General features: G+C 40.8%; 1 protein-coding gene across 1 annotated transcript; it reads left to right on the top strand.

Moving 5' to 3' along the window:
• The first annotated feature begins 42 nt into the window (after positions 1-42).
• ache (acetylcholinesterase) lies at positions 43-27,785 on the top strand. The gene is made up of 9 exons (XM_034149558.1): positions 43-248; positions 17,713-18,230; positions 18,975-19,198; positions 19,291-19,551; positions 21,295-21,517; positions 22,149-22,364; positions 24,208-24,397; positions 26,018-26,196; positions 27,319-27,785. Exons 2-9 carry the CDS (start codon positions 17,801-17,803, stop codon positions 27,438-27,440), a joined length of 1,845 nt encoding a protein of 614 aa, XP_034005449.1. The 5' UTR covers positions 43-248; positions 17,713-17,800; the 3' UTR covers positions 27,441-27,785.
• The last annotated feature ends 82 nt before the right edge of the window (positions 27,786-27,867 follow it).

Below are 27,867 nucleotides of genomic sequence, written 5' to 3'. Positions count from 1 at the left end.
GTCTCTCTCTACCGTCACTGTTCTACGGACCGGCCGAGCGAGTGTTCAGTAACCGCGTTGCTGGGAGGAGGCATTACCGACATTTCTTCTTTGACAGCCGGCTGGAGACACCTCTGCTTCAGGAAACATTTTAACTCGCCCACAAACCACAGTCCGGTGTCGCTGTGTTGCTCTCCTAGCATACTGAGAAGAGGAAGAAAGAAAGAAACAAAGTCGTTGGCTCGGGTTTGCTCCGCAGCGGTAGCCAGGTAAGACAGAACCGAAACAGTAGTACCGAGCTTTTAATGAATATCAGCTGTCGGTCTGTATTAGCTTTCATCTATTAACCCAGCGCAAGCTGCCAACCCATGTAGCTCGTGCAGTTTTAACAAGATTTACCTCGTGCACGACTGATGCGATGCCCTTTAATCTTTGCCTCATCAACGGTAGCCATGGTTACTCACCATTTCTCCAGAACCAGTACCAGGTCAGACTATGTACGTGCGTTTCTCCAACACCAAATCCCGTATAATATGTGTGCAATGTAAGGTTCAATTGTTTATTATTAAAACTACATAGCTTTTGAAATATGTTTTGGTATCAAGCCTGAATCAAAAGGCGTAGTTTGTCTTATCGGCATGTAGATATATGCTCTGAAAAATAATTAGTTCGAGTGAAATTGTATTGTAACTTGCTCAATATATATGGTACTGCCCACAAGCGTGTAGGAATAGCATATTACACACATACATACACACACAGGCATATGTTTTCCGACAAAGAGACATTACATTGTTACGATAATACATTTAATTGTGCGACATACTGTTTTCTCTGTGGGGGGTGATAACACGGCAGGATATGTTATAGCTGGAGAGACTGTTCGGGCAATCGATGTGTGACGTGCCTCAATGGCGAGACGCATGTGGCCGCTGTGTGTTGTTGGTGTCTTCTTACGTCCACTTTATCTGTCTCTATGTCTCTCTCACATACATGAAGACAATATACAGCAGGCTTTTAAATGTGCATGTTCTGGTTTGCAGAGGGCGACGATTGATTATATCCTGCAAAAGTGTGCATGCTCTTGGTGGTTACATGCTTTATTCACAGCAGATTATTATACCGAGGCCTTTCTAATATTTCTAACAATATCTCCAAATGGTTCTTATTGTCTAACTCAGCATATTTACCCAGTCGCAGGCATTATTGAGCTTTTATTACATGATAGTCTAACTAGTGGTAATATTGTTGCTTTCCAAGGTGCTGACAGGGCATTTTTGTAAATTGTAATTTGGGTAATGTCTATTTTTTTATCTCTAATATATTATGCATGCCTCTTAATTCATATCTTGCTCTTGTTGGCTCTGCTGTAACTCAGTGGAATGAATAAAGGTATTCTGATTTGTATGTCAGCCTGTAGTAGGATGCAGTTAAATATCAAAATGATTGTGTTCTTTCAAATAGCATATTCTGTTTAATGTCTCCAGTATGTCTGTCTGATGGCAGATCAGATCTCCACCGGTGTTGCACATTGCATAACAGTCAGGGCTTTCATGGAGCTGCATGTTGGCTGAACCCAGTGGATAGATAAGCTGAAGAGAAGATGATATGTTACGAGTCCCTGTTTGTGTGGTTAAAACAAAGTGGCCCTTCTCTCCTCCCTCTCCGCTGCTGCACTTCGCTGTAGCCTGAATTGATTGCCTCTGTAAGTCATAACAGTTAATGCAGTCTTGGCAGCGGGCAGTGCACATTCCCTATCTGCATTCTCAGTGGAATGACTGCCAAAGTGTAATCGATGCTGCAGGTTTTACTCATTTATTAAAAGTTGTATTTGCATGCAATTTCTGTAGGAGGGTTACTTTCTTTAAGTGAATTCTGACTCTGCATTTTTGCTCTCTCTAGGGAGTAGTCCCACTTAGTGGTTCTGTTTAGTTTGACAAGCTTAGATGATTAAATGATATGGCTGGTGTCATTTTAGAGATTTACTTATTTGGACACTTGGACCCATTGGATCCTATAGAAGGCTCAGAAATGTAGCAACACATACACCAATGTCCAGCTCAAACAGGGGTGCATTTATTGAGGACTATTTTAACCTTTGGTGCCCTAGTGAGTATTCCTTACAGCTGGACAGTGTATGTGGTCCATCTGTCAATATGTATAATATTTTATGGAGCATATTAAAATACAAGAACAGACTTTATCAGCTTGGTTGCTTTTGGAAAGGGTTTACAAATCTTGAATCTATGGAGACACAAACAGATATACCCCACTCCAGTAACAGCACCAATGCATTTTATAATTGATTGTATTTTCATCATATATATGACATATTGGATTCTGTTGCCTATTTTGAAATGTGATATGGCTCTATGCTTGAACACGATATCCAGTTAGAGTCAACATTTAGCTCACTGTTATCTAATTATCTAATATTGATAAGCGTGATCACATAATATAAAAATCTAATAAAAACAGTCTTGCACATTTAAGCTGATACCATGTACAAACATAGTATTAGCAATTCACAGTTTCCAAAGTACACTGTGCTACTGCAGGGGCAGCTTGACTTGTAACCTGCACAGCCAGTGGGTGGGTTAAGTGTCAGGACAGAAAGCAGAGAACAGTTTCATGTTGGAGTGGGCAGAAAAAAGACTCTGTTTATACTGTAGCTGCATGGGCGATTCTCCATATTAACATTCTGCCATTATATGGAGCCAGGCGGCCCCTCAGTCATGAAGGATGTTACATTTCTGCTGTCAACCAGCAATGCCTGTAATGATGTCAATTCAGGCCACACACCAAAAGAGTTAGATAACAATAAAAACTCTACAATGCCAGACATATGCTACAGTTTGCTTATGATGAAAAATACAATATTTAGTGTAATCTTACAAAACAACATATCGCACCACAATAGCCTTCTGTTTCTATATTTCAAGTCACTTAAGAATCAAAATACTGTACAAAATAAGGGAATCTACGTTTACACCTCCTTCTGACTCCTGAAACCAGAGGGCTACATGTCTGTGCACTGCATCTGATGTGTATTTACAGTTTATTGGTAGTGGCAGGACTGATAAATTGCCTAATCAATAAGGGAAGTAGTTGGCTTAGCTGTCATCGTTTTTGCTAATGGGTCTCCTAAATGAATCAAAGATGATAAAGCTGGATGGATTCCAAGGAAAGGGAAAAACTCGACTTTAGGCCTGCTTTTTCCCTCTTCTGTTTACTTTTCCCTTGCACACAACACAATTTTGGTTTAAGAAAAGTTTTCAAGAGGGTTATTAATAATCTCTGTGTTAAATGTCCCATGTCATGCTTTTCCGGTTATTACCCGTCCCATTGTGTGTTATGAAGGTTTTTCTGCATGTAAACGGGTCACAAACCCTCAAAGTACACCCTGTAGCGAGTAAAACTCTAACACAGAAAAGACCTGTCTATGCTGCCCCAAAACGCCTCGTTGGAGATTTCTCATTTTCCATTGTTTGCTTCCTGGGTTCAGTGACGTGTGAATACCCAAATCAACAGCAAATGACCGGATTGGCCCAAATGGACCAATCCGCGGAGCACCTCACACACCAGGATCCCTTGGCTAACTAACAGGGAGTCCCCATTGACTTGCATAGAGCTCCCTGAACGCTGGTAATAGACGAGTTGGGATCGCGGAGAAATGCTCTCTGCAGACCCATTCTCACAGCGTTATAAACCTCTTTCTTACTCAATATCAAGCCACACTTATTGTTTTTACTTCGGCTGTGAGTGTTTGTGTGTGCTCAGGATGAGTTTCGCTTGTTCTCTCTGTATCGCCGACCCGGAAACCTGTCCACTCCTCGCAGCAGCGAGCCTCGCAACGTCCCGACCAATCAGAGCACACTGGGCTCACAGGGAGGGGGGGGGCAGGAGCTCCAACAAGCCGTTTAGGACAGAGAGTGAATACACATACTATACAGAGATGCTGTATGAGAAACCAATGTGATTTTGGAAAATTGCACAATTTAAATCTATTCTAGTAGACCTCAACAATGGAATTATGATCAGTAGAAATGGCCCTGCCATGGGACCTTTAAAGATCAGTTTGAAAGCTTTGTTTGGCTGGGTTATGGGACAATAAATGTACACAGTTTATCAAAAGATATATGTGTACAGTTGACCCCCATCGTGTTGCCCTTTTATGGATCAGGTTTTATCCTGAAGAATAAATAATAAGAAAGTCCATATTGGACTCTGGTTCTCTTTCCCATCAAAGGTCAGCACTGTCCGTGTCCAAGTACCGTGAAAACAACCCCTGACATTCAGAAGGATAGGATTATTCTCTGGAACTACATGAAAACAGAGTTCAGGATATGGATATGAAGCTTCTGTTCAGTTTGGTTTGATGGTTTCAGAGTCTCGGACAGTGTTCCCACAGCTCGCAGTGTAACATGTATGCAATCTAGTGCTCTCAAAAACCACAATGGAAACACTATGTAGTCAATTGTAGAGTGTTTATTGTCTGGGTAATAGTGCGTAAGTAAATTAGGTTTCAGACACGCAACGAAAAAACGGAAACTTTGATTTGAATTAAATCTATTATGTCAACAGATTTAGTTGAAAGCAATACTTTTAAGTGAAAAATATTAGGTTCAACTTCATATTATTGCTTTCAACAAAGCTTAAACAGTTATGTGAAATTTGTTGACATAATACATTTAATTAATGTCAACCTTTCAGTTTTTTCAGTGCAGCCTTGAGGTTATTTCCGACTTTCTGACATTTTGAGTTGTTCTGATGTCTTTCAGTTAAGGACTACTCAATATCTCCCTGTATGAGCGTTTATTTATTTTTATCGCTGTTAGTGGGAAACATAAGATGGCCGTACTGCAAAATGTAAAATTCCAGTGATTTCCCCCCCCCTCCTGTCTGTCTGTCACAGAGGAGCTGAAACGCTTCACTGGTTTGATGTACTGTATATATTACACTGTGTTACAGCTCGTTCTCACTCTGCAAGCCTTTCTCTACATATCTTTTGGGATAAGCTACTCTGACTTTACTAACAACTTACAGTGCCTTACTTTGGATTCAAAGCAGTAAAGCCAATCATTGGGAATAATCATAGCACATACATACATTTCCTTTCACGGCATTACTTTAAATTATGATATTGAAACATTGTAATATAGTGAAGTTACTGGAAACTCAATCAAAATATAGAATGTTTTATCAGACGAGCTCAGCGCCTTAATTGAATAGAAGACTAATTGGTCATTTTGTGCAATACTATTGAAATTTGCCAAAGAAAGTGCAACTTAAAGTTGTGAAATGTAGAATTGTACCTATACCTAGGGCTGCAATTTAACATTATTTGCATCTATCAATAATTTACACAATCTACAATAATAGACAGTGAAACTGAGTGTATAGAGCCTAAACTGCTTCCTGCACCATCCAGTCTTTCCTCTGTCTCTGTACTGAAGAGTGGCACAGTCACTAATCCCCTGAGCCTTTCAACTCTCCCATTCTGTTGTTGGAGCTTATTTCATCTTTCAAGGTGATTTAAATGTTGTTTCTATATTTAAAATACTGTAAAGTTGCAGGTGTCTGGACATATTTAAGAAAAGCTGGAGCAGATAACAACATTGTCAAAGCTGAAAATACATTTCAGGTATCATTTTAAATTGCTGCTCTAGCTGTTTAATTATTTTTAATATTTTTCTACCTGTGTTTTTAATTCTTGTTTTTATGCACCACGAAACCAAGTCAAATTCCTCGTACGTAATAAACCTGTTTCTGATTCTGAATATATGCAGTAACCTGCAAATTAGACTTTTAAGGAACATTGGTGCGCACAATATTATAATGATCAACAATGTAGGGAAGGCTTATCCTTCTTTAGCCTTCATTATCTGCCACCCCTGACCTCACTCATTCAATTACAATCTTTTGACAAAGAAGGTATTCTTGAGGTGTTCCAGTCTGGTTTAAAGACAATGTTATAGCACTGAATCTGTACTTTGAAAAGGTCTCGACAATCTCTTATTGTCTCTAGGGATTCCACCATTCTTATGCTTTTTGATCTCACAGCTGCACTCGACACATTAGACCATAGAATCCTCATCTCTCGCCTGGAGCTCTGTGTTGGCATTAAAGGTACTGCTCTGGAGTGGTTCAGGTTTGACTTTTCTGACACAAATTGTTCTGTCATCCTTGATGACTCTGTTATCCATCAGTGCCTCTCCATTGCGGAGTCCCTCAGGGTTCTATTCTTGGGCCAATGCTTTTTCCATTTGAATGCTCCTCTTTCTCAGAAAATACTGCATCTCATTCTGATATTTGGACCCAGTGGTGCAGGTGATCTCCCTCATACCAACCCTTGTTGCCTAGAACCTACACAATCTAATTGTGTAAATAGACAGTAATGTTTTACTAAAAATACTAAGTAATTAGATTGCTTTTAAAATGTTATTGTTCGCCAACAAATTATTAAATGGGCTAGCTTCAACCTTTTTTCTTACCCTTTACGAGAACATTTCAATCAGGTCCGCTGACCAGTTGCTTATGTTTGTTCCAATGGTCAAGGTCAGAGCAATGGTGAGATGGTGGGTGTTTCTCAATGTCGAGTAAAGCTGCTCCAGAGCCACTATTTCAAGCATACTATGTCATCGAGTGCCGCCGAAGGACTGTTCCAATGTCCAGCATACTTGGAATTCTACCGAGCCCGGCGTACTTCGTAGCGAGACATTTCGAGGCTGCACATGTGTAGACTCCGCGGTCTTAAAATCCCCACAATGCTTTGCGCACGGACCAATTTCACAAAATCTGTGGCGGAAAATGAAAGGCGGGGCCTCTCATATGACGCACACCTGCACACTTGCTTGCCTGTTCCACTCTTAGTTTTCCGAATGCCAGGAAGTATTCTTACCTCGCTTCTGAAGCAAGTGACTCGGAAGACATGTGGCACCAAGCAAGCGTACTCGACATTGAGAAACACCCAGTGTCTTAGTATTTGGGAACCATGCCTTTAAACACATCTTCACTTTAGTATTTCCTTTTAGGTTTTGTTTGTTTATTGTGTTGTGTCTTTGTACAGCACATCGGTCAATCGTTGTTGTTTTTTAATATACTTTATAAATACATTTGAATTGGATATAGATAGTGGAAGCAACTATTTACAGGTCTTTTAGGAAATCCATAAAAGAAACACTCACATTTTTAGTGTACTATTTTTCTGAAAAAGAGCTGGTTTTGTGTGTATTGATACATTTGTAGCTGTTTAGTGTCTTCCAGTGATATTGAATTCTCTTTCCAGTGTTTTATCCTAAGAGACACATGACTTGTGCCCGCCCCCAGTGAAACCAATCCTCCTGTGATCTTCATACACAAATTCCTCAGTCTAATTTGAGAAGTGACACACTTTCTCCCACCCAGTCTAAGGCCCCTCTACTCAATCTCCCCCTCTGCCTTCCACTCTTATTTCCTCACCCCCTGGGATTCCTCCTCTTTCTACCCCCATCTTTTTTGTCTTCATCTATTCTTTTCTCTTTTCTCAGGGACCACCTTCAAAAGTTATCCCAGGTTAAAGTTGCGTTAGTACATTAGTGATTTTAAAGGAATAGTTCAAGATTTTAAGAAACACATTAAAATATTATAATATTTGCTTTTTTCAGCTTTGACAAAAAGTGTTGTCTATGGTATGCTCACTACAGAGGACACTTATGATTTATTTTTAAAAACCAATGCTATTGAGTGTTAGTTAGAGTCATTTAGTGATATGTGGTTAGCTTAGCTTAGCATATTCTTTTTTGGAAGCAAGGGGAAACAGACTAGGGGTGTTTCTCAATGTCGAGTACGCTTGCTTGGTAGCACATGTCTTCCGAGTCACTTGCTTCAGAAGCGAGGCAAGAATACTTCCTGGCATTCGGAAAACAAAGAGTGGAACAGGCGAGCAAGTGTGCAGGTGTGCGTCATATGAGAGGCCCCGCCTTACATTTTCCGCCACAGATTTGGGGAAATTGGTCCGTGCGCAAAGCATTGTGGGGATTTTAAGACCGCGGAGTCTACACATGTGCAGCCTCGAAATTTCTCGCCACGAAGTACGCCGGGCTCGGTAGAATTCCAAGTATGCTGGACATTGGAACAGTCCTTCAGCGGCACTCGATGACGTAGTATGCTTGAAATAGTGGCTCTGGAGCAGCTTTACTCGACATTGAGAAACACCCTAGGTGTAGGTTGGTGCTAGGTGTAATCAAATCAAATCAAGTTTTATTTATAAAGCACATTTAAAAGCGATTTTTGGTCGAGCCAAAGTGCTGTACATGTAATAAAAACACATTACTACAATCACAATAAAAGACAATAAATTACAACAGATATAAAAAATAAAAACACAAGGAAAAGTCAGGAGTCGTGCTCCGCTCTAACTAGAAGGCCAGAGAGAAGAAGTGTGTTTTTAGTGTAGCTGCTGCTGTAGCACTACACCTGTAGCACTACACCTACCAACATCTCTAAAGCTTATGTTGCTTGTTTTGCACCGGCAGCTAAATACACTTTTGTGCTTTTTCAATCAATAGTCCCAACCCTTAAATTGTATTTATTTATTTGCAAACCTGTTATCAAAAAATTGCATTTGCAGAGACAGAGCAACTTTAGCATTCATGTCTGTCTATCTGCTAAGTGTGTAATGATTCTCAAAATCCACAGTTTGGTTTAATTGAGTTTGGTGGTGGATATGATCAAGGCATTGTTACTGTTACTGTAAAAACAGCTGCCTGCTGCTTTTGCTTCTGTTGCTGGAAATAAGGTTGATGAGAGTGGAGTTAGCTGGCTGTAAAACAATAATACATGAATTTAAAGAGACCACAAAGTAGAGCCATTTTTTGTGCAAAAGTGGGGACAAAGCAAATCAGATTCCTAAACTGAAACTCTTTATACCAGTTAAAACCCATTCATAAAATAGGTTTGAGCATCACATAATCATATAGCCTTCGATGATATATCAACTTAGCTAGTTATGGCATGTAATCCAAGCTTGAGGTACTGCTCAGTATTCAATGTTAACATCTGTATCCACCCACCTTCAAATGTCTCACTATTTGGCATACATCTTCTCATTTTAAATAAACCTCCGTGCAGTTTTCATGTAGGAGGACTGAGCATCTGTCAAATCAAGGTATACTGTATATATTTTAACTTTGATTTAAACATTTAAACAGAGTATGAACAAGCCTTCCACTGGCTCCTCACCAGTTCCATCCTCTCCTCTCCTTTCATCTCCTCTCGTTTTCCAGCATCCTTTTTCTTTACTTCCCAGCAGCCTCACTCTCCCTCCTCTCTTTCACCTTCTCACCGTTGTTCCCGCCACGCAGCTGTCACTGCTATAAATAATTACGATGCGTACACACACACATACACCCTTCCATGAAAAACATCTTTCCTTCTTCCATGCATTCCCTCCCCCTTCCCTCTATCCTACATGAGATCCTCCCTTGAGTTGTTTATGTCTTACAACTAGAATTGAAAACAGTGTGTTGGAACATCGCTGGGTCCGAGTTCAATCTTTGATTTTCATTTGTTCCACTGTTATGTTTTTTGATACTTCCAGAACCTACAGGGCTCAGCAGTTGGCTCATTTCCCTCCTGTAGTGAAATACATACGACGGCAGCCCCTCGTGTTGCCCACAGCTGAATTCTGCTTTACTGAGCCGGTGCAAAAGGGCATCTGAGTCCATATTCCCAGACCTTTAAGTGTGTCCAGTGCTACAGACGTGTCTCCACGCATCATAGTTTGAATAAGCAGCTTAATTGGCCAAAAAATGTGTGAGAGAAATTGGTTTGTATTATGTTTCATAACGTTTTGTAGTAGTAGTTGTTTATTTGCTGCCCACATACAAGAAACAACATTGTGTAAATGGATGGAAAACGAGACGATTGCATTCAAATGAAAAAGTCAAATGAAATGAAACTGTAATTTACTCATCAACATCACAGATTAAATGTGAAATAGAAATTGGTGCATGTGTGTTGTGGAGTAACAGAGGACAGAGGAAAAAAGTGAAGTAGCGCTGTTGTTATTGTAATGTCTCCAGCTGGAGCTGCACTGTTAGTACTGGCTGAAGCATGTACAGTATCCTCTGTACGCAGGTCTTTTCCAATGAAACAGACTTATGGAGTGAGTTCAATTGTTGGCATAACCACTGGTAGCTGGAACTTGGTTGTAAAGTGCTGTAATATGTGTTGGCTTGTTGACTAGTACCAGACTTTGCCTCTAATCTGCTCGTCTCTTGGTGATTGGATTCAATATACACAACATTCATACATTTCATCTTGCAATGATAAATATTAGTTTATTAAATTCGAGACGCAGATGAACTACAAAATAGAAAAGTGTGTTTGCTGTGCAATATTCGTGTTAATACAGAGGTCAAATATAATTAACAATCCTTTCGAACTGCAGGAATCCGTTTTTTAGACTCTATTCAATGTAACCAGACTCCCATAAAAAAAACTGTAATTATACCTTGAAGAACACTAAAGAAAATGGGTTAGTTTGTTTGTCGTTTGTTTCATTGTGTATCTTTTGTTTGGGTTCACCAACAATATTCCTAAAGAGGCCCTATTTAGCTTTTTTGGGTGTTCCCTTTCCTGTAGTGTGTTATAGGTTGTTTGTATGTAGATGGTCTCAAAGTCTACGATCTCAAAGTTTCCTCCAGAGGGAGTTTCTCTCCAACACACTCACGTAACTCATGATTCTGCCATTGCTTTTAAATGTGCAACAATGCTTGGAGACAGTTGTCTCCCCACCTGTCAGGTTGGAGGCTCTTGTTTATGTTTTGCAACGTATGGTCGTCATAGTGACAGGATTAGCTTGGAGGTGCTGTAAGGGATAGGGGGCAGCTGTGTGTGTGTTTGTGTGTATATCGATACTATTTCTGAACACGCTCCCTCCCGGTTGTATAGAGAATCTATTTTGGTGATGTTACCTTTCTCTGTCCCTCACACACACATTTACACAAACAGGCTGGTAATATTATCAATGGACTTCCAACATGTTTTCCATCATGGACAGTGTGAGTCAAAGTTGATTCCCTATGTCTTTTTTAAATTACACAGATTATTTTTAAATCAGGCCTGGCCACATCATATTGTCCTATTTAAACAAATGTATCCCAATATTAACAATACTTCAAGTCCAAAGTATAAATATCCCCAAATATCCCGCTAATATCTTCACTTTAACATCAAACCATATAGTGGAGATTGCTTTTTTTCAAGCTGTTGATATGACATTTTTTCACTAGGATGCATTCACAAACAAACACATGGTTATTTTCATAGCACACAGATTATTGACTTAGACCCCATAGCTGTATTTATGGGGGTTAGACCTTATGAATTGCATCCATTCCAGACCACCAACAATACCCCCGCCCCCATCCCAGTATCCCCAACTGTTTTCTTAAACCCAGGATCAGTCACAAGTCTGAGTCTTTGAAGTGGAATATAGCTCACGTGTGAAGTCTTTGTAAAATGGTTCAGACTTAGCAACAATACGGCTATTTGTAGAAATGTCGGTACAGATGAGTTGTATTCTCTTGAGTAATTAATGAGGGCATATAGAACCCGCTGTAAGGATTAGTTGAAAGCATAATACTCAACAGCATAGATGTCAGTAGTCATAGATGAGCCCAGGAGGAAACTGGACCCCACGGCTGTTTCTTTAATTACTTTGTATTAGGTGCAAGGACACCGAGCACTGCACTTTCCTCCGGGTTCAACTACCCTCGTAGGCAGTACATTGATTTGTCCTTCAATCTATCATCGTAAACTGAATGTCTTTATTTTGATATAACTGAAGAACAATGTTTTCTTTTTGGTTTAAGTTATTTTGTAATTGTGTTTGTTTTGCGTGAGTAATGGACGTAAATGTTACTAACCTCACTAGTTGGCAACAGAAGCAATCATAAATATCATAAGATATCACTGTGGCTGACAAGTACAACAGCTGTGGCAGAGTTAGCCTGGTTCATCACTGTCAGTGTTTTGTCAATATATTTTAAATAACTAGGTTAGCTACGTTTGCATACTAGCTTACAGCAGATCTGCAATAATATCTGAAGGATTCATGTGATCACATTGTTCATATAAGCCGATAAAACATACATTTTAGGTACGTTTCTAACAAGAGTTGGCCAACTTTATAGTCACGGATTATCACCAAGCACTCCAGTCCAAGCTGTGTGCGTCACTTTTTAGTGTCCCCGTTTCCGTTGTTCCGCAGCGTTTTGGATTTGGATTGTTTTGTACTTAGCGTTTTGCTTATGCAGCGCTTTTAGTAAACATTGCACATGTGTTGTCAAGCTGTGTGAAGATGTTTCTCCATTTCCCTTTGTCTTTTAATATTTGCATAATTTGTGAAACTGCAACGAGTTTCTCCTAATGGAAGTTAGGGCTGCTCAATTCATCGTATTTTAATCGCAATTACGATTTTGGCTTGCAACGATTATGAAAACAAGATAATCGAAATAAAACGATTATTATTATTTTTTCTATTGGTTTTTCAGTTCAATTATACTTAAAGTTCAGGGTGATCAACTGTTAAAAACATACTGTTCACATTTCTTTTCAATAAATGGATGTTTTCAAAGTAAATGGATAATCGTTTTAATAATCGTGATATCAATGATTTCATCCCGGCTTGATAATTGTAATGCTCTGTTCTCCTGCCTCAACAAAACATCAATAAACCGGTTACAACAGGTCCAAAATGCTGCAGCCAGATTGCTCACTCGGTCCAAAAAAACATGCCACATCACTCCGATTCTTTCTGCCCTGCCCTGGCTCCCTGTCAATCTCAGAACCCACTTTAAGGTATTGGTTTACACATATAGAGCTGTCCATGGCCAAGCCCCAGCCTACATCAATGACCTGATCCTCCCTCACAGCACAACCCGGGCCCTGAGGTCCTCTGAGCAAGGCCTCCTAAGGGTGCCCCGAACCAGGCTAAAAACTAAGGGGGACCGTGCATTTGAGGCGGTGGCCCCAAGGCTCTGGAACAAACTCCCCCAGAAAATAAAAACCTCTCCCTCAATAGAGATTTTTAAGGGGCAGTTAAAGACCCACCTCTTCCGACAGGCCTTTGGGGCGTCGGAGGAGGTGAGTTAGTAGCTGTCTTTTATTGGTGTTTTATCGTATGTTTTATCCTATGTATTACCTGCTGTTGTTTTATGCCTTTTTATGCCTTTTATTCTACATTTTAGTTGTACTGTGAATTGTGTACTGTACTGTAAAGCACTTTGTACATTCGTGTTGAGAAGGGTGCTATATAAATAAAGCTTTACTTACTTACTTTACTTACTTATCAATTATTGACCCAAATAATCGAGATTATGATTTTTGCCATAATCGAGCAGCCCTAATGGAAGTGTTTTGGGCCACCGTACATTTTGCTTTATAAAAAACTAAAATCTATCGGCTCCTATTTTAGCTGGAGGGTCGAACAATGTTTAACCTTGTAGATAACATATTCCGGGCTAATTGGTTGTTAAGAACTTCCAACGTTCTATTTCCTTTTTAAACATTTTCCTACAAATTAAATAAATACAAATTAAATTAAGTTAAAAGGTGTTGAAAAAAACAAACAAATCCAATACACCAGCGCATGCCAACGATAACTTTCATAAAGTCTCTTGGAGTTATTAGGTTTCTCATATACTATAAGGAGATTCATGGAAAGTGCCGCTTGAATCCGTCAAACAGCGTGGCATTTACAAGGGTTTTACTCTGAAGCCTTTTTATAGTTCCCTCATGACCACACACCTGTCTCAGGCTTTGTTGTTCAGCACTGGGGGGCTTTTAACACGTCTGCATGCTGAAAGAAAATAACTTTCCCTCCATCACAGTGGAAACTCGGTAATAGAGATTTCAGCGGTTACAGTTGGGTTCCATAACAGATGGAGACAGAGTATTAGTAACAGCAGGACTCTCATTTTAATGATAGACATTTATCCAGGAAACATGGCCTCCAGTTCCAGCAAATGCACTAACAAAAGAACTTTATTTGAAAAGTTATTATGTCCAAAATGTGTGTTAACACTAGCTTTATTGAAGATTAACTCTAGTGTGTACCATACACTGTCAGCAACAGAAGCTTCCCTTTTTCGTGGTGTGAACTTATAACTATAGGAAGTAATGCAATATCATTTGTACATGTCCCACAAAACCCTGAGCCAGGATGTGAAGGGTTTCCTCTAAGGAAGTCGGGTGGCATAATGTAAAGAACGACAAACTAAAAGTCAACATTAACTTGATTTATCTTACTTTTCTTTCCTAATTTAAAAAGAAATACAGGACCTTCTCTTAGGAGACATCTGTTTGTGTCCACTGTGAAAACCTAAAGTCACCGTTGATATATATTAACTTAGATAACAATAGGATAACAAATGTATTCATTGAACTCAAACCATGATTGTTTCTGAAGCTAGCCCATCACTGCAGGGGCCTGCGGAGGTGCACTAAACGCTTGTGTTATTGGACATTTGTAGAATAACTCATATTGCAGAGAAATCATCAATGATTTAAGATAGATGACAAAGGGTTTTGTACTAGAGGTGTAATAATAGAATAGCCAATGTTTTGAAACACACCCTGTGATGCATATGAATATGACATTTGATATCAAGTAATCCTATCAGTTGTGGTATGTGATAGGGATGGGAACGATTAATTGAATATTCGAATATACATTTGCTTTCAAATTCCCATCCCTAGTATGTGAGCAGTTCAGTGTGAGCAGAACGACGTAGAGAATTGATTTATAGATGAAGATGTGTTCTCAACTGATCAAAGGTACCACTGAGCATACAGCATTAAGGGATGTTGGCTCAATTCTGACAGTTGGACTGGTTTTGTGACAGCCATTTAGTTCTAAAGATCTAAAAACGGGTTCTCATGTCGGGTACATTGAGTTGGATCCATGTCCTGCTTTCAGATGTGAAGGAACATTGTATATTGCATTGTTATAACAGAACCAGCTTGAATCTAAAGCAACACTGACAATCATCTGTGCTGTCGAGCAGCAGGACACTGTCTTGGTGTGGTGTTGAATATTTAATAAGTCTTTTCTGGGAAGCCACCGCCTGCCTACACAGCTACATCGCTACTAACCTGCATCAGGGTGTGTAGACATCCTGAAGAAGTGTGTATAAATAGCTCCCTAAATACAATACATGAAGAATTCCAGCCTCTAGATATTTATTTTCAAATTGATTTAATGGTACACGTATTGTATGTTCGTATTTTTCAATACAATTGGTGATGTATACCTTCCATTTTAGATAAACAGTACAACTGTTAAATTCATTTATTTATTTTTAGTTCATTTTCCATACGGTATTTTTATAACTCAGACCCCTAAGCCGCGTTCACACCGCAGTACTTTTCCCACTTTAGTTCCGATATCGTTCCGAAATGTCGCGTTCACACCAAAAAGAGCCAGAACTAAAATGAGTTCATCAGAACCTTTTCACCACCTTTTCCGTCCCTGCTAGAGAGCAGGTACTTTCGTGGGAGAAAAAGATTCCTATGTCTGATTGGCTGGGCGGAATGCATACCACGCCCCGTAAAACTCCCAAAATGTTTTGTGAAGCCGCCATTTTATTATCCTCGCATTAGCATTATTAGCATTAGCATTAGCCCAGCGCAGAAATGCAGAGAAACTAACTTATGGCAACACAAAAGAAAACATGGGAGCGGTGGAGATGAGGAGGTGTGGGTGTTCTGGCGATTTACTCGGAAGGCTTCAGTAGAAGCTGCTGGGAGTCCCAGCAGCTTCTACTGAAGCCAGTCCCCAACTCCGGGGACTTCCGGCCGGGGACTTCGGGTGGCAGTATACGCCGTGAAGTTGTTTGCGGCCTGCCAGTAAACCCAAAGCAGAAGAAGAAGAAGTGAACTAAAGAGTTCTCATAAACCTTTGTGGGAAAAGTACTGCGGTGTGAAAGCGCCTATAGACTCACCTTAAAGTGGACCTATCATGCTATATTTAAATGATATATTGTAGGGCCATACCTATATAAGGTATATTTATGCGTTTCTGTTTTCAAAATACCAAACAGATCATGCATTTTAGCCATGCCTCATTTCGCTCTATGTGCTGTTTGCTGTCTACGGGTCTGATTCTGCTGACCACGCCCCCCTGCAGGAGAGGGGAGACGTGCTCTGATCAGCTGCTGGGCTGTCAGAAGAGGGGGAGAAAAAGAGATCTCCGTCCTCCGTGTTTTATTATATAGAGTCGTTATTCATTTGTTTTAAAGCTCAATAAATAACAAAGAAGACCTTTGACCGGCACTTTTCTAATTTTGTCCGGAAGATTTAAACTTTAACGGACATCTTGACCGGCGAAAGTAACTGAAACTGAAACTCTGCCGCACGGTCCCCTCGTTCCTTGGAAGAGGCGGAGAGGTGGGTGTTTGTCATCTGCTGGTGGACTAACCGGAGAGAATTACAGTGCTTGCCTCGACGGGGAGGGATTGCATTGAATTAAAGCAGCGGGAGCAAACGCTTGCCTCGGGGAGGGAGAAAAAAAGCCACAGCGGAGAATAAACAGAAGGGTAACCATGGTAACTATGGGCGGGGAAGTCTTCTTCGCTGCTTTTGTGGCAGACTACAGCGCCACTTACAGGCCTGGCATATGTACTACAGCGTCTCCAGCGCTTTCGAGCGGCAATGGCCGGCCGTGGCCCAACCCCACATTCCCCTGATAGGTGGAGAGTTGGCCCAATAGCCGTAGCGCCACTTTACTGACGTCAGTAAAGTGTTCAAATCTGGATCAGTTTTTATCAGATCCGTTGCAGCCCCTTTTTTAGAGATTTGGGTATGGAGGAAAATAGAGAGGGTTGTGTTTTCTGACACTTGGTTGTGTTTTCTGACACTTGGTGAGTTCCCTGGAACACCGGGGACGTATAAAAGACGTACAAAAGTGCATTTTGCATGATAGGTCCCCTTTAACATTTGATCCATCTCAGTGACATAAACTTGAGCTTTTAAAAAAATGTGAATAAAATATATTTAATTATTATGATGAATGTGTTCTTTCCAAAATCAAAGGGACATTGTATTTAGTCTTGAACGAAACATTATTATTATTATTTTTAAAACATTAGCACATACCTCATTCACCACATACATTGCTAGATTAGTCAGTAAGACAACAGTAAGAATCTGACAAAAAGCTATTTTTGTGTGGTTTGATTTAGAAAATAGTTTTGTGAAAATAATCCTCTCTAAATCCAGGTTACTGGCTTTTTCTGTACAATTTCAACAACACCTTGTGAACTTCGTTAGCAGTCATTCTTCTTCATTTGACCTAAATGCAAATTCTAAGACATCACTCAAGACACGTGAACACCTGCCAGGGTTTCTTTCAAATATGTGTACGGTGGCGATGCCCCTGCCCATCTGAAATAAGATGCTATAAGCTACAAAAAAAATAAAAATGTAAAAATGTACCAAAACAGATGTCAGGCCCGTAATCACAAAAGCAAAGTTTGATTATATGTGTAGCTTATGAGATGTGTGACCAATATTACATTTCTAAATAAACAATTTTTGGGATTTGAGTTGTGCGCCAGTCTTTGATCTACTTTGCTGACACTTCCTACTTCCTCTGTCCTATCATCTCTTTCCTCATCTGATTCCTCCCTCCCTCTGTTCTCCATCACTCTCCTTTAATCACATTACTCTCTCTCCATCCGTCTGTAGAGCTGAGCCGAAGCAGAGCAGACCCTGCCCTCTCTGATCGGAGAGGGAATCACGACCACAGGTCCAGACGCAAAGACTCTCCTCCATCATGCAGAGCTCCGTGCTTCTCCTTTCCCCGGTCCTCCTCCTGTGTCTCCTCATCCCCATCTGCACCTCCCAGAGCGACGGGGACCTCGTCGTGCAGACACTCAGCGGTCCAGTCCGCGGAACTCGCATACCGGTGCCAGACCGAAACCACGTCACCGCGTTCCTTGGCATCCCCTTTGGTGAGGCGCCAATAGGGAAGCTGCGTTTCCGTCCTGCTGAGCCCAAGCGCTCTTGGACGGATGTGCATGAGGCCAACAACTACCCCAACGCCTGCTTCCAGTATGTGGACATGTCGTACCCCGGCTTCCAAGGCAGCGAGATGTGGAACCCCAACAGAGAGATGAACGAGGACTGCCTGTACCTGAACGTCTGGGTGCCGTCCTCACCAAGACCTCACAACCTCACCGTCATGGTGTGGATCTACGGCGGAGGTACTGGGTCACGACTCTGACAGAAGGAGATAAGATATAAATTGGTTAGACATTACTCATTGGGTCAGCAGGGCCTCAGGCTGTGCCTTGTTGTAAAGAGGAGAGCATCAAATATAGCCAATTACATTTCTTTATTAGGATCTGCTTGATATGTGTTCACTCATCAACTCTTTGTAAGTAGACGATCTGAAACTCCATGCCGAGAACACATTGGATTCAGTTAAGTTACAGTACCTGTTTAGTAAGTGTTTAACCCAAATAGACAAGGGCATCTAGCAATGAATTGGATATAATACAGTAAGTTAAATCTGACAAAAAAAAGGCTGAGATTATGCAACTAAGACTATTAGTATCATTTCTGCTAGTCTAATACCTTTTCAACTGTTTCCATATAGATATAAAGATAAAAGTTCCTCTAGACCAGGGGTGTCAAACTCAAGGTCCGGGGGCCAAATCCGGCCCGCGACTTCATTTTATGTGGCTCGCAAGAGCTTGCAAAGAATCGAATACGTTTATTATACGGTTACATGCCACTTTACAGAAGCACGTTGCCCATAAACTACATATCCCATAATGCATCTCGTTTTGTGACATGCGCACTAAAGAGACCTGCACTAGACATTAAACATCGTAAACTTTATTCATTATTATATCAATACTTTTTTTAACAGCAAAACGTTTAACTGTTTGTTTGAGATGAAGTGATACAATGGGTTACTATACTGTGATATTTAACATTTCCAGGGTTCTACAGTGGTGCTTCCTCTCTGGACGTGTATGATGGCCGTTACCTAGCTCACAGTGAGACGGTCATTGTGGTTTCCATGAACTACCGTATCGGTGCCTTCGGCTTCCTCGCTCTGCACGGCTCCCCTGAGGCTCCTGGCAACGTGGGTCTGCTGGACCAGAGGCTGGCCCTGCAGTGGGTACAAGATAACATCCATTCATTTGGTGGAAACCCCAAACAGGTTAGTTTCTCTCTTTTTTTCTTGTCTATATATTAAGGTGCGATCTCGTTTTGCTCCTGGTTTCTAAATTGCTGGTTTTTTTTACCAAACAGGTGACCATCTTTGGTGAGAGTGCAGGAGGTGCTTCAGTAGGATTCCACCTTTTGTCTCCAGACAGCCGGCCTACCTTCACCAGGGCCATCCTCCAGAGCGGGGTCCCAAACTCCCCCTGGGCCTCGGTGAGCCCCGCAGAGGCCCGCAGACGGGCCACGCTGCTGGCCAAACTGGTTGGCTGCAATGGAGGCAACGACACAGAGCTGGTGGACTGTCTGCGCGGTAGATCCCCACAGGAGCTCATCGACCAGGAGTGGCAGGTAATGCAGACAGTCAGAAAACAGTGTTTGAGATTCACTTCATTCCCTTTCATACACACACATCAGGTCCAAATAAACTTGAGCAACAAATGTGGATTGATTAGCCGTTGAGGGATGTTTGAGGGATGTGTAAAAACTTCAGTGAGTTGTTTTAGGAAATGATCAACAAGATGAAACTAGATTAATAGATGAAAGTAATTTGTAATTGCGATTAAGATATGTATTATAACTAGTACCATTTCTTGACACTGTTTATAAATAAACCAGACAGGATTCAAGAACCATCATTACATTGATGCAAATCATATAAACATCAAATATTGCCATAAATCCATCCTGCTCGAACACAACTAAATATACACCGTCACAGTTTGGCAAAATCTAAACTTGCATTTTTATTTTCTCTAGTATATATTGTCCGATTCAGTATATTGGAGGAATCAAGTGTTTCCCAATAATCACCTAGGCAGCATGCCTTAAAAACTATAATATAATTCTATCTATAAAAACGTTTTTACTCTTCAGAACTGGTTGATCGGCTTGCCCTTGCGGAACGCATTTCCTCTATGCCAGTGATGTCATTTGAACTCTGCTATTTCTGTCTTGTCTTCATTTGATTATTTCCCGCTTGACCTTGGAGGGATGGTTACGTATGGAGTGTACCACTGCACCTTCCATATAGGTAGTCTATTGACAATCTTTAGGACTGTATAACCCCTAATCAGATAGGCTGTTCCAACATAAAGTGGGCTCTGGCTAACAGGTACAATTTATTTTCCCCACATTGCTGGACCACCAGCCATGTGGTTTTGCCATAATGGCCGAAATGCCAGCCCGACCCTGCAGCAATGTATCATATAATGTGGACATAACAATTATTGTTATGTCCATGTTTGTGTCTTAAGCCTGTAAGATATAGGAGATGACATTCCCATCTCAGACAACAACAAAACAAAAACAGAAGAAATAAAGATACAGTCAGTAGGTTCACTTCAACATTTCACAAACAAAAATAGGTTGACAACCAAATACCACCAAAAACACAACATGGCAAGCATATTTATTGTTCCTTTAATCCCACTCTCCGTTAGAGCTCATTATTTCCCATGTCATGGCGTGTTCAGCCAACCTTTGATTTTTGTGGCAATAATTTCTTTCAAAAGACATTTTATTTGTAATCTACTCTTCAAACACCTTCAATTAAGATTACTCCTTGATTGACTTTTAAAAATATGTATTTTAACCAGAAGAATAGTTTTATTTATTAACTGTGTGCGGTCTTCATCTAAAAGCGCAAATACAATATTAAAGGGTGTAAATGTAAATTCAATATTTGCCGCCAAATTATTTGCAAAACATTTTGATTTGAGTGGAAACATTTTCATCATTAAGACTTCTTTTTATTTGAACCTCTTTTCCTTTCTCTTTCTCGATCCTCCTTAGCAACGGTCATTACAGTCCTTGACAGCGGTCTGTTCTACTGGATTTACAACGTGTCACATGTTCTGAATTGACCAATCAGAACTTTATTTAGCCTCCGTATTGTTTATGGTTGAATGTGGGCCGCGAAAACATTTTAGATTCTTAAGTGGGCCCTGAGTTGAAAAAGGTTGGGAACCGCTGGTGTAAGACACAAGTGAATGATAATGCTGGCCTGGATGCAGGGGCCTTCTGGGAGTTACTAGATCAATCTTGTGAAGCTCAGATCAATTCAGTGCTCCGTATTTCATCCTTTCTGAGCAGGTCCTGCCGTGGCCCAGTCTCTTCCGGTTTTCATTTGTCCCTGTTGTGGACGGAGAGGTCCTGCCCGACACTCCCGAGGCCATGCTCAGCTCAGGCAACATTAAAGACACTCAGGTCCTGCTCGGGGTCAACCAGGACGAGGGCTCCTACTTCCTGCTGTACGGAGCGCCCGGCTTCAGCAAGGACAACGAGAGCCTCATCTCCAGGGAGGAATTTGTGGCAGGTGAAGTCACTCAGCTGTAATGGATGGATAGAGAATATTGTAGAAGGATTGTTCAACTGTTTATATGATTGATGAATTTAATAGTTCTCTTTTACTGTGACTAATCCAGAGGTGGGAAAAGTACTCAGATCTTGTACTTGAGTAAAAGTAGAAGGAATACTCTGTTACAAGTAAAAGTCCTGCATTCAAAATGTTACTCAATTAAAAGTACAAAAGTATAAGCATCAAGATATACTTAAAGTACTCATTGTGCAGATTGGTCCATTTCAGAATAATGATATGTGTTGATTATAATTATTGATCATTAAAGTGTTATCAAAGCTGGTAAAGGTGCAGCTAGTTTGAATGACTTTGAGTGAAGTGTACACCATTTACCTCTGAATGGTAGTGGACTAGAAGTACAAAGTAGCAAAGATTTGAAATACTCAAGTAAAGTACAAGTATCTCAAAATTGTACTTAAGAACAGTACTTAAATGTACTTTACACCATTGGACGAATCGGAGAGATTTGCAGAAAATCCACACGTTCAATTTCAAGCTTTCTGTACATCACCCCACATCACAGCTTTTTTACAACAACAAAAAATGCACCTAAAGAGTGAAAAACCTAACAAAAACGTTACTGTGCCAGGTGTGAAGATCAGCGTGCCACATGCTAACGACATTGGCCTGGAGTCGGTGGTGCTGCAGTATACGGACTGGATGGATGAGAATAACGGGTTGAAGAACCGGGAAGCCTTGGACGACATCGTGGGGGACCAAAACGTCATCTGCCCGCTGGCACACTTCGCTCGCTCCTACGCCCAGCACAACGCCCTGAAGTCTAACATGGGAGGAAACCCACAAGGTAAGATATACGAGGGTGGTCCAGTTTGGCCCTCTTTTCCTCATAAAGCCAGAACTAATCAGGCAGGCTGTAATTCATCTGAAACCTACAACATTTGCATCATGTCTGAGATCCTGGGACAATAACTCTGATACCGCACATGCCTTAAGATTTACAGTTAACAATAAAACAATATTGTATAAAGAATTCACTCTGCAGAGGAAGATTGAAATGGGAATTTTGCTGTATTGTATCAGCCTTCTATATAAGTGGCTTTTGGAATTTTCTATTTTTCAAAGGGCTTATATTGTCCTAATAGCTTATCGTTTTATATAATCCGGAACCAAGGAATGAAGAAATACCAAACTAAAATGTCTAATTTTCTATATTTTTTTCTTCTCCAAACAATTGATCATATATCTAGATAATAAGATATATTATAATCATCTATCTCTGCAGTTACAGTAACAAATGCATTGTTTAGACAAAACAACTGCAATAACTTCATATGTTTATTCTTTTTGCTCTAAAACTCAAAATAAACCCCTTAATTTATTAAAGGGGACCTATCATGCAAAATGCACTTTTGTACGTCTTTTATACATGAATATGTGTGCCCGGTGTTCCAGGGAACTCACCAAGTGTCAGAAAACACAACCCTCTCTATTTTCCTCCATACCCAAATCTCTAAAAAAGGGGCTGCAACGGATCTGATAAAAACTGATCCAGATTTGAACACTGTCCTGACGTCAGGACTGTGGCGCTACGGCTATTGGGCCAACTCTCCACCTATCAGGGGAATGTGGGGTTGGGCCACGGCCGGCCATTGCCGCTCGAAAGCGCTGGAGATGCTGTAGTACATATGCCAGGCCTGTAAGTGGCGCTGTAGTCTGCCACAAAAGCAGCGAAGAAGATTTCCGCCCATAGTTACCATGGTTACCCTTCTGTTTATTCTCCGCTGTGGCTTTTTTTCTCCCTCCCCGAGGCAAGCGTTTGCTCCCGCTGCTTTAATTCAATGCAATCCCTCCCCGTCGAGGCAAGCACTGTAATTCTCTCCGGTTAGTCCACCAGCAGATGACAAACACCCACCTCTCCGCCTCTTCCAAGGAACGAGGGGACCGTGCGGCAGAGTTTCAGTTTCAGTTACTTTCGCCGGTCAAGTTGTCCGTTAAAGTTTAAATCTTCCGGACAAAATTAGAAAAGTGCCGGTCAAAGGTCTTCTTTGTTATTTATTGAGCTTTAAAACAAATGAATAACGACTCTATATAATAAAACACGGAGGACGGAGATCTCTTTTTCTCCCCCTCTTCTGACAGCCCAGCAGCTGATCAGAGCACGTCTCCCCTCTCCTGCAGGGGGGCGTGGTCAGCAGAATCAGACCCGTAGACAGCAAACAGCACAGAGAGCGAAATGAGGCATGGCTAAAATGCATGATCTGTTTGGTATTTTGAAAACAGAGACGTATAAATATACCTTATATAGGTATGGCCCTACAATATATCATTTAAATATAGCATGATAGGTCCACTTTAAGTTAGATGAAAACTGCCAATATATGTTCTCTTCAAAGCCACCAGACCATATTTAATGAAACAGTCATTTTTCTTTGCTGATCATTTCATAATACACTTTATTCAAACTCGACAGAAACCAAATAAATCTATTCAAAACCGTCTTTGTTGGCCTTCCCTCTGTTCCAACAATCACCACATCTTGTTTGAGTGTTTAAAATAGATAGAACAGATATCAAAAGATCCAATACAATAATGTTTTACCAGCATCTGCAGAATGTGTTGGTATCACACCATTTCTATAGGGTCAAACTAACCAATGGTCCTCTTCTCCTCCTGCTCCTGCTCTAAAGGCCTCTACCTCTACCTGTTCGACCACCGGGCGTCCAACCTGGCGTGGCCCGAGTGGATGGGAGTGATCCACGGCTACGAGATCGAGTTTGTGTTCGGGCTGCCCCTGGAGAAGAGACTCAACTACACCCTGGAGGAGGAGAAACTGAGCCAGCGCATCATGAGATACTGGGCCAACTTTGCACGAACTGGGTGAGGCCTCACAGACTGGAGAATGAATGTACTTATCAACTGTAATGAGCAGCAGAGAGAGAGGGGGACACCAGAGAGGACAGACCAGTCCATCTTGATTAGGTTGCTTAGCTACAGGGTGGATGAGGTGGTCAGTTATAGATCACAAGTCACTCAGTCTTGCTACTGCAAAGCAAACCTCCATCTCTGTGGTTGAAGTCGAATGATAGATACTTCCGGGGAATCCCGAGGTCTGTCCAGCTGTGACGCCATTGGATTTGTTTGGTCTGCCATTTTGATCCAGATTCAAATACACCCCCAAATAAATTGGATGGATTTAAATTTGGCAAAGATCAAAGTCTTTGCCAAGTCTAGTGATGTTGCTCACTTTTCCATGTTTCCTTGGTTAGCTCCACCAGCACTTAAAATGTTCTACTCGTGCAGGGAAATATATCAGCATCAGATTGATTGGCACAAAACAGACATTCATGGTCCCCAGAGGATGAAGCCCACATTGGTAACGCTTTGACTTTGCATCGAGCACACAAATGATGTCAAAAACATTATTAGAACAATATTTTACTATATTAAAATACATCAAAAATACATTCCCCTCAGAGCCAGATGTCCTTTGAGTTTTTCGGATTTATTAGAGATGATAAGCTGCTTAAAATCACCATTGTCATTTGAACATCTTAGCATTTGATTAGCATTTAGCACAGAGGAGCGCTTGGCCTAAGCACACAGCATAACACTCACAGCTAGAGGTCTCCTAACAGCTAGATGTTAGGGAGAGGCAAGGTGGACCTTTAAAGGGTAAACCTCTTCCGCTGAGGCCAGATATATCCTGACATTTAGATCAGAAATAATTAGCAAGTACATGCTTTTCATTCATTAAAACAACCCCACATTGTCCATATCAAAATGATGGTTCTGCCCTGCCATTACTGTAAATACATTACTTCTGTCTCTACACAACTGGAGAATTATTTATGATTCTAATCAAATTATGTCTGGACTTTTTTTTTTCTGTCTGAGCAAGTGAGTAATAGCCCTGCGGCAGAAACGGCAGAATGCTGATGCAAAGCTTTTGATTAAACTGCCACGTACTGGACTGATTTCCTTCCAGTCAGTCACAGAAAACAGCTTCAGGTTCAGATGTGTTTTCATAACTGCTTGAGAGATGCTTCAATATGTGTATATGTGCATTTCTGTTACTTATACGGATAGTTCGATCGTAAATATTCAAACTGAAAAGAGGTTTACGTGTGACATTGGTAATGTTTCATGTCAACATATAGTTAACTTCCTAATTTCTTAGTTACTATAACCAACTGATTTTTGATTTAGCATTCACCATTAAAACCATTTGAACTAGGTTAGGAAACATCTGTCAAATAAACAGTCATCTCATGCTAACATCACAAGCTAGCATGATTTCAAAAGATACCATTTTAGAAGCATAAAAAACATAAATTATTCAAATGTACTGTATTTTCTAGTACTGACAATGGTTGGCTTTTGAACTAGCTACTTTAGTTTTACCCGAGTGGACCTAAGAAACAAGCAATGAGTGTATTTTTTATTTATATCTATTCTTAATTGTAACTTCCCTCCTTGTCCCTTTACTTTGTCCTGCAGAAATCCCAATGTGAACCATGACGGGATGATGGACAGCAAGAAGCGCTGGCCTCTGTTCACCGTCAGCGAGCAGAAACACGTCGGACTCAACACTGAACCACTGAAGGTCCACAAAGGGCTGAGGAACCAAATGTGCGCCTTTTGGAACCGCTTCCTGCCACGCCTCCTCAACATCACCGGTAAGCACTACTCCTTAGCACTTCTTGTACTTTAAAACATGACGTGTGTACTGAATACAGGTCAACACTAGTCATTATGTTCCCAATGGTACTCCGAAAAGCCAGGTCAAATATGTATGGATGTCAATGAATTTTGGCAAAGATGTTCACCGTCCCCAGGAGATGTTGGTGATCCCCTCACTTTCCACTTTTCAATTTCAGCTCCACCAGCAGTTAAAAGGAAATATATCAGTATGACCCAGATTGATTGGTGCAACATTTGGTACAAACATGCATGGTCCCGAGAGGATGCATCCCACTGACGCTCTGACTTTTTAGCATCGTCTAATTTTTATTTCAGCAATATTATATTCCAACAAGCAAAGAGTAAAAAAAAAGAAGGCTATCGGCTGGTAAAACAAAAAAATTAAATAATAATAACAAAGGCCAGATAAAAAATCAAATGTTTACATCTAGATATGTTTAAGATATGTAAAGAGCTGGACATTCTATTTGGTAAATACAGCATAAATGTAGGCTACATCAATAGACCGTTCAAAGTCAACTTTATTGTCAATCTTCTGTGTGTGTGATACAGACAGGGAGATCTGAATGCTGTTTCTCACCTATCCAGAGGAATACAAATACACAAATATGTGTAACTGTATACAGACCTGTACACTTACTTATATATAAAGTATGTACTCATACATAATGAAACATAGGCACATATTGTATATACATATACACACATTAAGAGAGATACATAAAAAGACACAACTGTCTATATATACAAACAGTTGTTGTCAAGCTAATGTCAAAACTTCCTGACATCTCCTGCAGATCTTTTTCAATAACTGCCTTTTTCTTACAAAAGTACACCACGTGGAGGGTGGTGCTCTTTGACCTGAGGGAACTGTCCCTTTTCATTGGAAGAAAGGGATGGGGGTCATTGGCAGGGAGGTTTGGACTAGAAAAAAATGCATGAAAATCTGCGATGCTTCCCTTTAACACCAACCAAATGAAGGAGCAAGCACCACTGTCTTGAGGTTGGCACCCAAACAAAACACCAATGACAGGCTGTGATTCTGACATGCATAACGAGCAACATGGCTCCACTTTCCTCTGTGTCTCCTCTCTCAGACAACATAGACGAGGCAGAGCGCCAGTGGAAGGTGGAGTTCCACCGCTGGTCCTCCTACATGATGCACTGGAAGAGCCAGTTCGACCACTACAGCAAGCAGGAGCGCTGCACTGACCTCTAAGAGAGAGAGAGAGAGAGAGAGAGAGAGAGAGAGAGAGACGGGGAGGGGGGGGCAGAGAGAACAAGCCGTGGCCATTTCCCTCCATAGCCCCCTCAGTGAAGTCTAACTTCATTCAAACATTTCCTTTTTTTTTCTGTTTCACTCCACACACAAACACACAGGCACTGTTTATCTGTATTTGTATTATTTATACTATTTATTTATGTGTTATTCTTATTTATGTGTGTCTCTGTGGAAGCTAAGAAAGGGCTATGGAGGGAGGTCGTCATCAATAAGGAGGAATATTAGAAATGTCAAAGATGTGTCATTACTGTGTGTGTGTGTGTGTGTGTGTGTGTGTGTGTGTGTGTGTGTGTGTGTGTGTGTGTGTGTGTGTGTGTGTGTGTGTGTGTGTGTGTGTGTGTGTGTGTGTGTGTGTGTGTGTGTG

The sequence above is a fragment of the Trematomus bernacchii genome, unplaced genomic scaffold (genome assembly GCF_902827165.1).
Source record: "Trematomus bernacchii unplaced genomic scaffold, fTreBer1.1, whole genome shotgun sequence".
Lineage (NCBI taxonomy): Eukaryota > Metazoa > Chordata > Actinopteri > Perciformes > Nototheniidae > Trematomus > Trematomus bernacchii.
The sequence above is the reverse complement of the archived record's forward strand: the minus strand, read 5'-3'. Positions and strand labels throughout refer to the sequence as shown.